We start from the raw sequence: 12,117 nt of genomic DNA on the forward strand, positions 1-12,117 counted from the left end.
TTAGGTTCTTGTAAATTGTAATTGGTAAATTAGACATGCTGCCCTCACAGCTCCAGGGTTAGCTTTCATGGGAATTCTTGCTTTCCACACCCCCACACCCCACCCCCCGTTTTTAAATGTTTTTAGTGAAATCAAGAAGGGAATTACTTGTTTGATATGCAAGGTTGGCTCTGTGTAGTGGATGCTGGCTGCATCCTGATATCTATCATTACTCAGTGAAAAACTGGTTGTGATGCAGCACTGCTGCCTGAGCACAGTAATCTAAGGAAGGGCTAAGGCTGGAACCATGTTATGTGCTGTGTGATAAAAATTGGTAGCTGAAACCATTAAAATGAACACAGGCTGATAAATGAGACCATTGTCAGGTCTTCAAAAGCCAGCATATGTTGCTTTATCTGAAGTAAGGCAAGAGAGATGTAAGATCCTCAGTGTCGTCTTCTACAGACAAATATCATCTGTCATCTCTTTCTGTGGTGTTTTCCCCTCCTTTCTTTTCTCTCTGTTTTACCTTGACAGTTTTAATATTGAGCACTGGGAATTAAATGCTGTCCTCTGGCTGAGTCATCCAGAGCTTTTTCTTTTCCTCTTTTATCCTTTCTGGATGGACTCTCATTTGCAACATGCAGAGACCATTTCCCAAAGAAACACCTCTTCTCTTTCAGCTCACTTAACTAGAGATTTCAACAGGTTTGGGAAAAAGGCTTCTCAGAAGCCTTTTGCAAGTGCTTTATATATCTTTGTGATATCAAGAGCTGCTTGCCTTCCTAAGAAGTGGTGCCTGGGTTGTTTTTTTTTTCCTCACGCAGATAAATTGTGTATTTGTTGTGCTGCTCCATCATGCGAACTCCAATATCCTGGCTTTATTGTCCACATTTATTTCTTTTATCTCTCTGTTTAATGTAATAGGGGAGAGTGGCTGAAGCAGGGAAACCTATGCAGCAGCATAACAGCGTATTGTTTGCAAGCACTTGTCTTCCATTTCCAGGCTTTCTCTTCACAATGTAATTGTCTGCTCATATAACTGGGGAATGTATTGCAGGAGCCATTGCTAAAGCGTGTACTCATGCTTTTACATGTTACATCTGTATAGTGTCTTCAAGAGGAACTGGATGAAAGCTTAGCTGGTTAAATATTGTTGGTGAGCCCTGTTTGCAGAAGTTGTGATAGGGGCATATTGTCAGAGAGTGTGGAAACAAGTCCACATAGTGCCAAAATGAGAAGCGCCACGTCCCGTGTGTAATGCAGCAACAACAGAATTACAATCGCCTTGTGTAAAGTGCCTGGTAATGAAGGCAGATAATGGAATTCTTTGCAAAAGCAGATGCTAACTGGCTCCCCAATGCTAGGCAGAGGACTGAAAAGTGATACCAGCTGGAGGGGAGGAAAAAACCCAACACCCAAAGCAGCTGAAAAAGGCATTAAAAGGAAGATGCCGTAGCTGCATGTTTGTTTAAGCAGTAAATACTTGTTTAAAATAATCTTAGAAGATTCTTATTAAGAGGCGAGCTGAGAATACAATTCCAGTGTTAAAGGAAGTCAGCTGGATGCCCAAAGGATATTTGTATGCAGATTGGAGGAGTAACCACTGGGAATAGCACGTTACCATTTACACTGCAAGGCTGACTGGTGAGGACAGCCCTTGGAAGTGTTTAATTGCAGGAGGTGGGGCATGTGAGAGCCAGAACCTTCTGTTGTTCAGGGAGCAGACAGCATGTTCTGCTAAAGGAGGCTTGGTTTTAAAAGCAGGGGTGTCACTGCTTGTCCCTGTGTGCATGAACATGTTCACACACTCTTGTGTCTTCTCCAGCAGAAATTGGTAACAGTGCCCTTCTGCCAGGTGGGAGTGGTGCTCAGCAAGTAGCATCTTCACAGTTTCCTCCACAGTCTCCTCTATTTTGCTAATCCATCCATTTCAGTTATTTGCTTCAGGGTCCTGCACTTTGGCCACAACAACCCCAAGCAGCACTACAGGCTGGGGACAGAGTGGCTGAGAGCAGCCAGGTAGAAAGGGACCTGGGGGTGCTGGTAGAGAGTAGCTGAAGATGAGGCAGCAGTGTGCCCAGGTGGGCAGCAGAGCCAATGGCATCCTGGGCTGGCTCAGGAGCAGTGTGGCCAGCAGGACAAGGGAAGTTATTTTGCCCCTGTGCTCAGCACTGCTCAGGCCACCCCTTGAGTGCTGTGTCCAGTTCTGGGCTCCTCAATTCAAGAGAGATGTTGAGGTACTGGAAGGTGTCCAGCAGAAGAGAGTGACAAAGCTGTTGAGGGGCCTGGAGCACAGCCCTGTGAGGAGAGGCTGAGGGAGCTGGGGGTGTGCAAACCTGCAGGAGAGGAGGCTCAGGGCAGAGCTCATTGCTGTCTGCAACTACCTGAAGGGAGGTTGTAGCCAGGTGGGGTTGGGCTCTGCTGCCAGGCAAGCAGCAACAGAAGAAGGGGACACAGTCTGTAGTTGTGCCAGAGGAGGTCTAGGCTGGATGTTAGGAGGAAGTTCCTGGCAGGGAGAGTGATTGGCATTGGAATGGGCTGCCCAGGGAGGTGGTGGAGTGGCTGTGCCTGGAGGTGTTGAAGCAAAGCCTGGCTGGGGCACTTAGTGCCATGGTCTGGTTGATTGTCTAGGGCTGGGTGCTAGGTTGGACTGGCTGAGCTCAGAGATGTCTTCCAACCTGGTTGATTCTATGATTCTATGAATAAAGGACTTGGTCTACAGAGAGGGGTTTCCTTCTGTTGTAAGTATAAATTTTTTCAAACCATGCAGCAGGGAACAGCTTTTTGGGGAAGAAGAAGGGAAAAAAAAAAAAGACCAAAAATCAACTCCAAACCCCAACAAAACACCCACAGCAACTCGTGATGGATTATGCAAAATGAATTATCTGCATTCATTTTGATATCCAGGCAAAGATTGTTAATTACTATGAACATGGTTTGTTAAGATTAAAACTCACCAGAAAACTTATTCTCAAGGTTCCAAATGCATGGTTTGGAAATTTATACATGCAGGGAACAGGCAAATCTAGAGCAGTTATTTCTTAAAGTAGCAAATGCAAACATCATACTGGAAGAGAAGATTGGTGTGGTTAATTATACCACTTGTGGTTAATTGTGCTGCTTATCCACTAGATGGACACAGAAGCATCTTTCTGCTTGTGGCAGAAGGCAGTTAGTGAATTGCAGGAGGCTTTAAGTGTTTACTCACTCAGGCAGTGGAGGGGTTGCTCTGGGTGGTCTCAAAGCCGTTAGAGGCCTTGGAGTTTCCCAGGCTCTTTTCTCAGGAAGGTAGCATAGTCTCTGACCTGGTTCCTCTTGATTCCTGATTCAACAGAAGCCTTCCAGAGGGGCAGGCAGGATGCAGTGCTCTGTGCAGTCTTGGCACAGTATCATGCTGGCTGTGCAGGCATTTAGAGCCTGTTCCTGGTACACTCAAGACAGTGGAGTTTTCAGGCAGTTCAGGATGCAGTGAGGCAGTAGCACATTGTGCTACCTGCTCGTCCCTTTGCACCAATACAGCCTGAGACTATTGGACCTTTGGATATAGATTAGCCAATCAGAATGGCACTTTGCCAAGCTTGACCATAGTAGGTGAAGCTAAGGCTTCTGTTTTCCTTTCCTGTGGTTGCTTCCCCCAGCACAGAAGGAGGAGGAGCAGAGGGACATGTCGGCACAAGCCAGAATCCTTAAACTCAGTGGCTCCAGGTTATTTGTCCTCTTTCCTGTGGTTGCTTCTCCCCACAGCAGAAGTTGGGGGAGAGCAGAAGAATGTGCCTGGGCAAGCCAGGACATGGATAATCTCATTTTTGGCCTATTAGGCCTGCCACCACACAACTCGAAACAAATAAGCAACTTGATGACCCAGGGAGTAGGTCCCTGGGGTATTTTTTTACCCATATATTATTTTCTTTGCCCAAAAGATTGTTCCTACAGTGGGGGATTACTGGCTACACCTGGAGTGCTGAGCTGGGCACTGGCTCACCAGGTTTGCAGTCCTGGCAAACCAGTAACTTCGGTGGGGCTCATCCCAGGCAATTGCTCTAAGTGCTAATTTTTAGAGGACAAAAAATTGCTTTTAGTTTCAGCCCAGCATGGAACAGGAACACAGATGTACTGCCAAACAGCTAGCATTTTTCCCAGGTGAGAAAACTCATTTTGGGCTTCTCCAGGAAGAGGGAACACTGCAGAGTTCAGACGTACTGCTGCTGACAAGCTCAGCAGGCAGTAGTCTGCAGATGGAGGCTGTAGCCATGTGTCCGTGTGTGCAGTATTACAGAGCTGCTCCTGCTCAGGCTTGTCTTGGGAGTTTCAGGGAGTATTTACAGGCAAGCAAGAAAGGAGTTTGGAATCAGATTCTGGAGATGTGCAGCATCATCTGTGCAATCATAGAATCGGTCAGGGCTGGAAGGGACCACAAGGATCATCCAGTTCCAGCCCCCCAGCCATGGGCAGGGACACCCTACCCTATATCAGGCTGGCCACAGCCTCATCCAGCCTGGCCTTAAACACCTCCAGCCATGGGGCCTCAACCACCTCCCTGGGCAACCCATTCCAGGCTCTCACCACTCTCATGCTCAACAACTTCCTCCTCACCTCCAGTCTGAATCTGCCCACCTCCAGCTTTGCTCCATTCCCCCCAGTCCTGTCACTGCCTGATATCCAATGCTTCAGTGTTTGTGTTCTCCTTCCTCCTTCGCTTCTTTTCTGTATGTTTAGTGCCCATCACTAAAACCATGCTTTAGACCCATGTTTTGCTCTCAGCAAAAGCAAGTGAGATGTCTCATCCATGTAAAATGAGCAGAGAAAGAAACAGTGGCACAGCAGTAATCAGTCACCAGCAGCCCCCAGAACACCAATGCTTTGCTTTATCCACCAAAGTCTAATCACTAAGAACTCCCTTTTCTGCTGGTGACCTCTTACTGTTCTTACAGCTGGGGCAGCTTCTCGCTCCTCTGCAGTGAGTTGTTTGATTGTGGTGGGCAGAAAATGTCTTAGGGCTCTTCAGCTCTGGGCTTCACTTAATGAGAAGAGAGTGTTAAACCTTGGTGGTGTGAACAAAACACGTGTGGCTGCGTGTGTGCTTGCATCTGCTGTACTTTCAGAAGCACCATATTCAAGACCTTTTCCTCGCTTAGTGTTTTTCAGCAGGAGGTATCCTGCATACTAAACAGGAAAAAAAAAATCCCCCACTTTCCAAATTCAAGTAGCAAATCACACCTCTAATTACATTTTGACCCCATTAGCTGAGGAGTGTAGTGAAGCACTGCACAGCTACATGGATTGCCATGTAATGTGGTTATGTGCGTTTTTGGCATGGAATTGACAGGAACAAGTAAGCTTTCTCATTTCTTAGGGTATTCTGATTTTGTGCAGATGTCTGTAGAGCTTTGCTGCTTTCCAGAGATGACATCTTGCCCTTTGTATACGCCCTCAGGATTTTAGGCTCAGACTTCAGGCCACAGGGGATTTTGAGTGTGGCAGGAAAACACCAGCCTGTAAATACAGCAACAGGAAAGCTGGTTTTTGTCTGTGTCACTCTGGGCTATGTCAGGGGCTGAGGACAGGAGACTGCTCCCCATGTCCCAGTGGTCTCTGCTGAAGCAGAAGGGGCTGCTTCAGCTGGTAGACTGCTGAAGAAGGATCCTTGGAGAGGAGAATCACCGAAGTGGTCCCAAGTTTGGCTAAATCCCCCTGTCAGCCTGCACAGGGACTGCAGAAGGATCACCTCTGCTTTACAGTCTGTCTTCTCAGCAATTTTTTTTCTTCTTTGCTTTTAGTTGCTCCCTTCTCACCTTCCTCAACTCTTTCCCCTCTTCTCTGTTGTCATGGGAACATTCACTACAGTGGTAAAAAATCACACTACTGAAATATGCTTCCCAGTAGAATGGTAGTAGCTAATATTGATCTAGCTACTGCTGCTGACTCAGGGATATAGTTGAACATAAAATATCTCTTATTTCTCTTTTTAATGCATAATGCAGCACTTTCTTTCACCTTGGGCTCTGTAGTAAAGGTGACATCCAGCCACAGCAAAATACTTTGACTTGCTTGTTAATGCATGGCCCAGCTGAAGCAGGGGATGCAGGTGGCATTATGAAGCTGTCTTTGAAAAGACAAATAGACAGGGGGGAAAAAGATAATTCTAGATGTTTGTATGCCAGTGGTGAGAAGACACTCAGATTAAACTGTCAGCATCCACAAACATGCAACTTGCTCCACATAACTTTGTCAGTATACTGCACCGTGCCACAGAAATGCTTGAAAGGTAGATGAAAGACAAATAACTACTCTAATATCAAGTGAGGCTGCATTTGAAACTGAACTAATTTATATCCATTGTCACTGACATCTGCTTTGAGGAATCAGAGAGTCAACCAGGTTGGAAACGATCTCTAGCATCATCGAGTTCAACCTATCACCTAACCCTTCTAATTAACTAAACCTTGGCACTAAGTGCCTCATCCAGACTCCTCTTAAACACCTCCAGAGATGGTGACTCCACCACCTCCCTGGCAGCCCATTCCAATGCCAATCACTCTCTCTGGCAGGAACTTCCTCCTAACATCCACCCCAGACCTCCCCTGGCACAACTACAGACTGTGTCCCCTTCTTCTGTTGTTGGGTGCCTGGCAGAAGAGACCAACCCCACCTGGCTACTGCCTCCCTTCAGGTAGCTGTATACTGCAATGAGGTCTGCCCAGAGCCTCCTCTGCTGCAGGCTGCACGCCTGCAGCTCCCTCAGCCTCTCCTCACAGGGCGCTGCTCCAGGCCCCTCACCAGCTTTTCACCCTCTGCTGGACACCTTCCAGTACTTCAACATCTCTCTTGAATTGAGGAGCCCAGAACTGGACACAGCACTCAAGGGGTGGCCTGAGCAGTGCTGAGTACAGGGGCAGAAGAGCCTCCCTTGTCCTGCTGGCCACACTGTTCCTAACCCAGGCCTGGATGCCATTGGCTCTCCTGGCCACTGGGGCACACTGCTGCCTCATCTTCAGCTACTCTCTACCAGCACCCCCAGGTCCCTCTCTGCCTGGCTGCTGTCAGCCACTCTGTCCCCAGCCTGTAGTGCTGCTTGGGGTTGTTGAGGCCAAAGTGTAGAACCCTGCACTTGGCCTTGTTCAATCTCATCCCATTGGTCTCTGCCACCCATGCAGCCTGTCCAGGTCCCTCTGCAGGGCTCTTCTACCCTCTAACAGATTGACCTTCTTCTATGTTTGTGTCATCTGCAAACGTACTGATGCTGGACTCAATCTCCTGGTCCCAATCATCAATGAAGATATTGAATGGGACTGGGCCCAGCAGTGGCCCCTGGGGGACTCCAGCAGTGACTGGCTCAGCTGTTGCTGTGTGAGTGATAGAGGCACAGCAAATGACTTGTTTGAGTCTGTGCCAGAAAGCCCTCTGTTCACAAAGAGTAAATGCTGAGAAACCATCCATTGCTACTGCATTTCTGTGTGTTCTTGAACATCTGCGTGGTAGTTCCTTTATGTTCTAACTCATGTTATGCTTCTTGATCTTTGCAGAAAAAATCAGGCAAAGATATGCAGACTTACCAGGAGAGTTGCACATTATTGAGCTCGAGAAGGACAAAAATGGGCTGGGGCTGAGCCTCGCTGGCAACAAGGACCGCTCTCGGATGAGCATCTTTGTAGTTGGCATCAATCCAGATGGACCTGCAGGACGAGATGGAAGGATGCACATTGGTGATGAACTTCTAGAGGTAAGGGTTTCCTTTAGCTACTAAAGAGGATTCATGTGGAGAGAGGGAGAGGCATATGTGAAGCTATCATTTGAACCTTAAATAAAGCTTGGAAATGGAATTAGGTGACTGAGGCGAGGAGCTGCACTGATTTATGCCAACTGAGAACTTGGCCTTTGGCAGGTAAATGTGTTTTCAGTGAAACAAAAATCATTGGCCTGTGAAAACTAATGTCTTGTGAGTGAAGTCTGTGCTCTCAGCATGTTCACAAGCTATGCTTGGGAGGGACTGCTGAAAGGCAGGAAGGGGATAGTAAATCTATCCTCATAGTACATTTGTAGTTTTACAGGGAAGTTCACACCTTGCATTAGAAAAAATCCCATCCCCCCCTGAGTTACCATATGTGTTTTTACAGATGACAGAGACATTCCCCATCCTGAAAGTAAATCTCAGGCTGTAATCTGTTTTGATCTGTTGCAACTTCAAATACTTCTTATCTTCAGTTGTGTCTGCCACAAGTTTGCCCGTGAGGCAAGAGAGCTCATTAGCAGACAGAGTATTCTCTCTGATGTGGGTCAAGAACGGGCTGGGGGGGCTGGGCTCAGAGAGTGCTGGTGAATGATGCCACATCCAGTTGGCAGCTGGCACTAGTGGTGTTCCCCAGGGATCAGTGCTGGGCACAGTCCTGTTCAATATTTTCATTGATGATCTAGACCAGGAGATTTGGTCCAGCATCAGCAAGTTTGCAGATGATACCAAGCTAGGAGCAGATGTGGATCTGTTGGAGAGTAGGAGAGCCCTGCAGAGGAACCTGGACAGGCTGCATGGGTGGGCAGAGACCAATGGGATGAGATTGAACAAGGCCAAGTGCGGGATTCTACACTTCGACCACAACAACCCCAAGCAGCACTACAGGCTGGGGCCAGAGACGCTGAGAGCAGCCAGGCAGAGAGGGACCTGGGGATGCTGGTAGAGAGTAGCTGGAGATGAGGCAGCAGTGTGCCCAGGTGGGCAGCAGAACCAGTGGCATCCAGGCCTGGCTCGGGAGCAGTGTGGCCAGCAGGACAAGGGAGGTTCTTCTGTCCCTGTGCTCAGCACTGGTCAGGCCACACCTTGAGTGCTGTGTCCAGTTCTGGGCTCCTCAATTGAAGAGAGAAGTTGAGGTACTGGAAGGTGTCCAGCAGAGGGCGACAAAGCTGTTGAGGGGCCTGGAGCAGCGCCCTGTGAGGAGAGGCTGAGGGAGCTGGGGGTGTGCAGCCTGCAGAAGAGGAGGCTCAGGGCAGAGCTCATTGCTGTCTGCAACACCCTTCAGGTGAAGGGAGGCTGTAGCCAGGTGGGGCTGGGCTCTGCTGCCAGGCACCCAACAACAGAAGAAGGGGACACAGGGTGTAGTTGTGCCAGGGGAGGTCTAGGCTGGATGTTAGGAGGAAGCTGTTGGCTGGAATGGGCTGCCCAGGGATGTGGTGGAGTTGCTGTCTCCGGAGGCATACAAAAAAAAGCCTGGCTGGGGCACTTATTGCCATGGTCTGGTTGTTTGGACAGGGCTGGGTGCTAGGTTGGACTGGCTGAGCTTGGAGGTCTCTTCCATCCTGGTTGATTCTGTGATTCTATTTTGCCTTCGCTTTTCCTTCTATCTCCTTTCCTCACCTTCAGATCGACAACACAGATTTCCTACACTTCATCTGGGGTTTGGCCAGTGTTGCAAAGTAACACTCTAGCTGCAGTACCTGCAGAGGTTCTCCACTACATGATTGCTTCAGCAACTTAAAATAAATCAGGCTTCCCTGGAGACCTTCCCTCTAGAGAGAAGCTTTTGGTGAAGAGCAGGTATATGCTGACCTACAGCTTTCCACTGGGGGTGATTTTTTGATCTTGCAGCAACTCTCTGTGCCATCAGAGGACCCCCTATTTCTAACTTGCATTTCTCGACTTGAGAAAGAGCAATTTGAGTGCCTCAGGGTACCTTGGGAGCACTCAGAAATGTCTAAGCATTTGTCACTGTGTAAGAGTTGTGTAATTGTGAGGCCTCAATAGATAGAGTACGAAAAAAGACTTGTTTCACTGTAATAATAACACCAGCTGAACTCTGTTGGTTTACTTTTAAATGTATGCTATGAAGGCCTATTCCATGCTGCAGCAAATGCATGTTGGTTTTTTGCTGTCCCTAGCACCAAATTTTAATGCTAATAAATAACCTCTGCAATGAGGGTAGGCTGAGGGAGCTGAGGTTGTTCAGCCTGGAGAAGGGAAGACTCTAAGGAGACCTTAGAGCTGCCTTCTAATACCTGAAGGAAGCCTACAGGAAGGCTGCAGAGGGACTTTTCGCAAGGCTGTCTAGTGATGGGACAAAGAGGAATGGTTTGAGGCTGGGGGAGAGTAGGAGTAGGTTTAGATTGGATCTTAGAATCATAGAATCAGTCGGGGCTGGAAGGGACCACAAGGATCATCCAGTTCCAGCCCCCCAGCCATGGGCAGGGACACCCTACCCTAGATCAGGCTGGCCACAGCCTCATCCAGCCTGACCTTAAACACCTCTAGGCATGGGGCCTCAACCACTTCCCTGGGCAACCCATTCCAGGCTCTCACCACTCTCATGCTCAACAACTTCCTCCTCATGTCCAGCCTGAACCTACCCACATCCAGCTTTGCCCCATTCCCCCCCAGTCCTGTCACTCTCTGATAGCCGAAAAGTCCCTGCCCAGCTTTTTTGTAGCTCCCTTCAGGTGCTGGAAGGCCACAAGAAGATCACCTGAGAGCTTCCTCTTCTCCAGACTGCACAGCCCCAACTCTTGTAGCCTATCCTCATAGCAGAGCTGCTGCAGCCCTCTGAGCATCCTCATGGCCCTTCCCTGGACACACTCCAGCATCTCCACATCCCTCTTGTAATGGGGGCTCCAGAACTGGATGCAGTACTCCAGGTGGGGTCTCAGCAGAGCAGAGTAGAGGGGGAGAATCCCCTCCCTCACCCTGCTGGCCACACTTCTCCTGATGCAGCCCAGGCTCTGGTTGGTGAATGGAATGAAAGTGTTCACCATCTCAAAAATGCCAAACTCCAAATAAACTCCATTTCAAAGAGGCCTTTTAGTAACTGCCTCTCTTGTTTACCTTTGCAAGCAAATTAAAGGTGTGTCACCACTGCCATTACTTCTGTGAAAGGACGTGGTGACCTCATTCTGGTCTCCAGTGAGTATGTATCCGATGTCAAAACATCCTGCATTACAAAGGACTGGGTTGTGCATTAGTCATGTTCGGACCAGTGGTCAATTATTCACTGCTCTGGGTTTTTTTATCCTTTAAAAGCATTTTAGTGTTATGAGGGGAGCATTGAAGTGGAACTAATGGGCATTTGCATTGGCAGCTTGGGTTTGATAACTGTTTCAGTAACCATGAGGAATTCTCATACCCCAGAAGTATAGAGGTCAGCAAAGTAGCAATATCACAGAATGGTTGGACCTGGAAGGGACCTCTGGAGGTCATCTGGACCAATCTCTCTTGCTCAGTCAGAGCCAACCTCAAGCTTGATGTTCGCAGCTGCATCCAGATAGCTCTTGAATATCTCCAGTATTATTTTTGTGCTTCTTCCATGCCAGTGATGCAGGGGTCAGGGCTTTACTTACAGTGTCTTTTACAACAAAATCAGTCCAAAGAGCATTATTGGCACACCCAAGTGCTCAGAAGTGAGGAAATGGCAGAATGCAGGTTGTTTTGTTTTCTCCAGTAAAAGACATAGAATTCAAGACTGAATATGGGAGATAGTTGCAGAAGTGGTTTGTCTCACCCATGGGATCCTTCCCTCCTTCAGTGACCTCAATGGACAATCTTTAGTGATGAAGCAACTCAACTTCTCTTCTTTTGGGTAGTGCATATGGGGGTTTAAAATGTTCTGCCTGCAGACTGAGCTGCTGGACACTGCGCACTGCTCAGATAGAATCAACCAGCTTGGAAGAGACCTCCAAGCTCATCCAGTCCAACCTAGCACCCAGCCCTAGCTAGTCAACCAGACCATGGCACTAAGTGCCTCATCCAGGCTTTGCTTCAACACCTTCACCACCTCCCTGGGCAGCCCATTCCAGTGCCAATCACTCTGTGAAGAACTTCTCCTAACACTCAGCCTATGCTTCCCCTGGCACAACTTGAGGCTGTGTCCCCTTGTTCTGTTGCTGCTTGCCTGGCACAAGAGACCAACCTGAACCTCAGCCTCTCCTCACAGGGCTGTGCTCCAGGCCCCTCACCAGCTTTGTCACCCTCTTGTGGACACCTTCCAGCACCTCAACATCTCCCTTGAATGGAGGAGCCCAGAACTGGACACAGCACTCAAGGTGTGGCCTGAGCAGTGCTGAGCACAGGGGCAGAAGAACCTCCCTTGTCCTGCTGGCCACACTGCTCCTGAGCCAGGCCAGGATGCCGTTGGCTCTCCTGGCCACTGGGGCACACTG

General features: G+C 48.6%; 1 protein-coding gene across 1 annotated transcript in view; it reads left to right on the forward strand.

The window, feature by feature from the left end:
• The window catches only part of PATJ (PATJ crumbs cell polarity complex component), a 216,906-nt gene that overhangs the window by 117,095 nt on the left and 87,694 nt on the right, over positions 1–12,117 (forward strand). The window contains 1 exon segment of the mRNA XM_064147032.1: positions 7,506–7,702. Within this exon segment, the coding sequence (XP_064003102.1) occupies positions 7,506–7,702 (197 nt within the window).

This window comes from Pogoniulus pusillus, chromosome 8 (assembly GCF_015220805.1).
Source record: "Pogoniulus pusillus isolate bPogPus1 chromosome 8, bPogPus1.pri, whole genome shotgun sequence".
Taxonomy (NCBI): Eukaryota; Metazoa; Chordata; class Aves; order Piciformes; family Lybiidae; genus Pogoniulus; species Pogoniulus pusillus.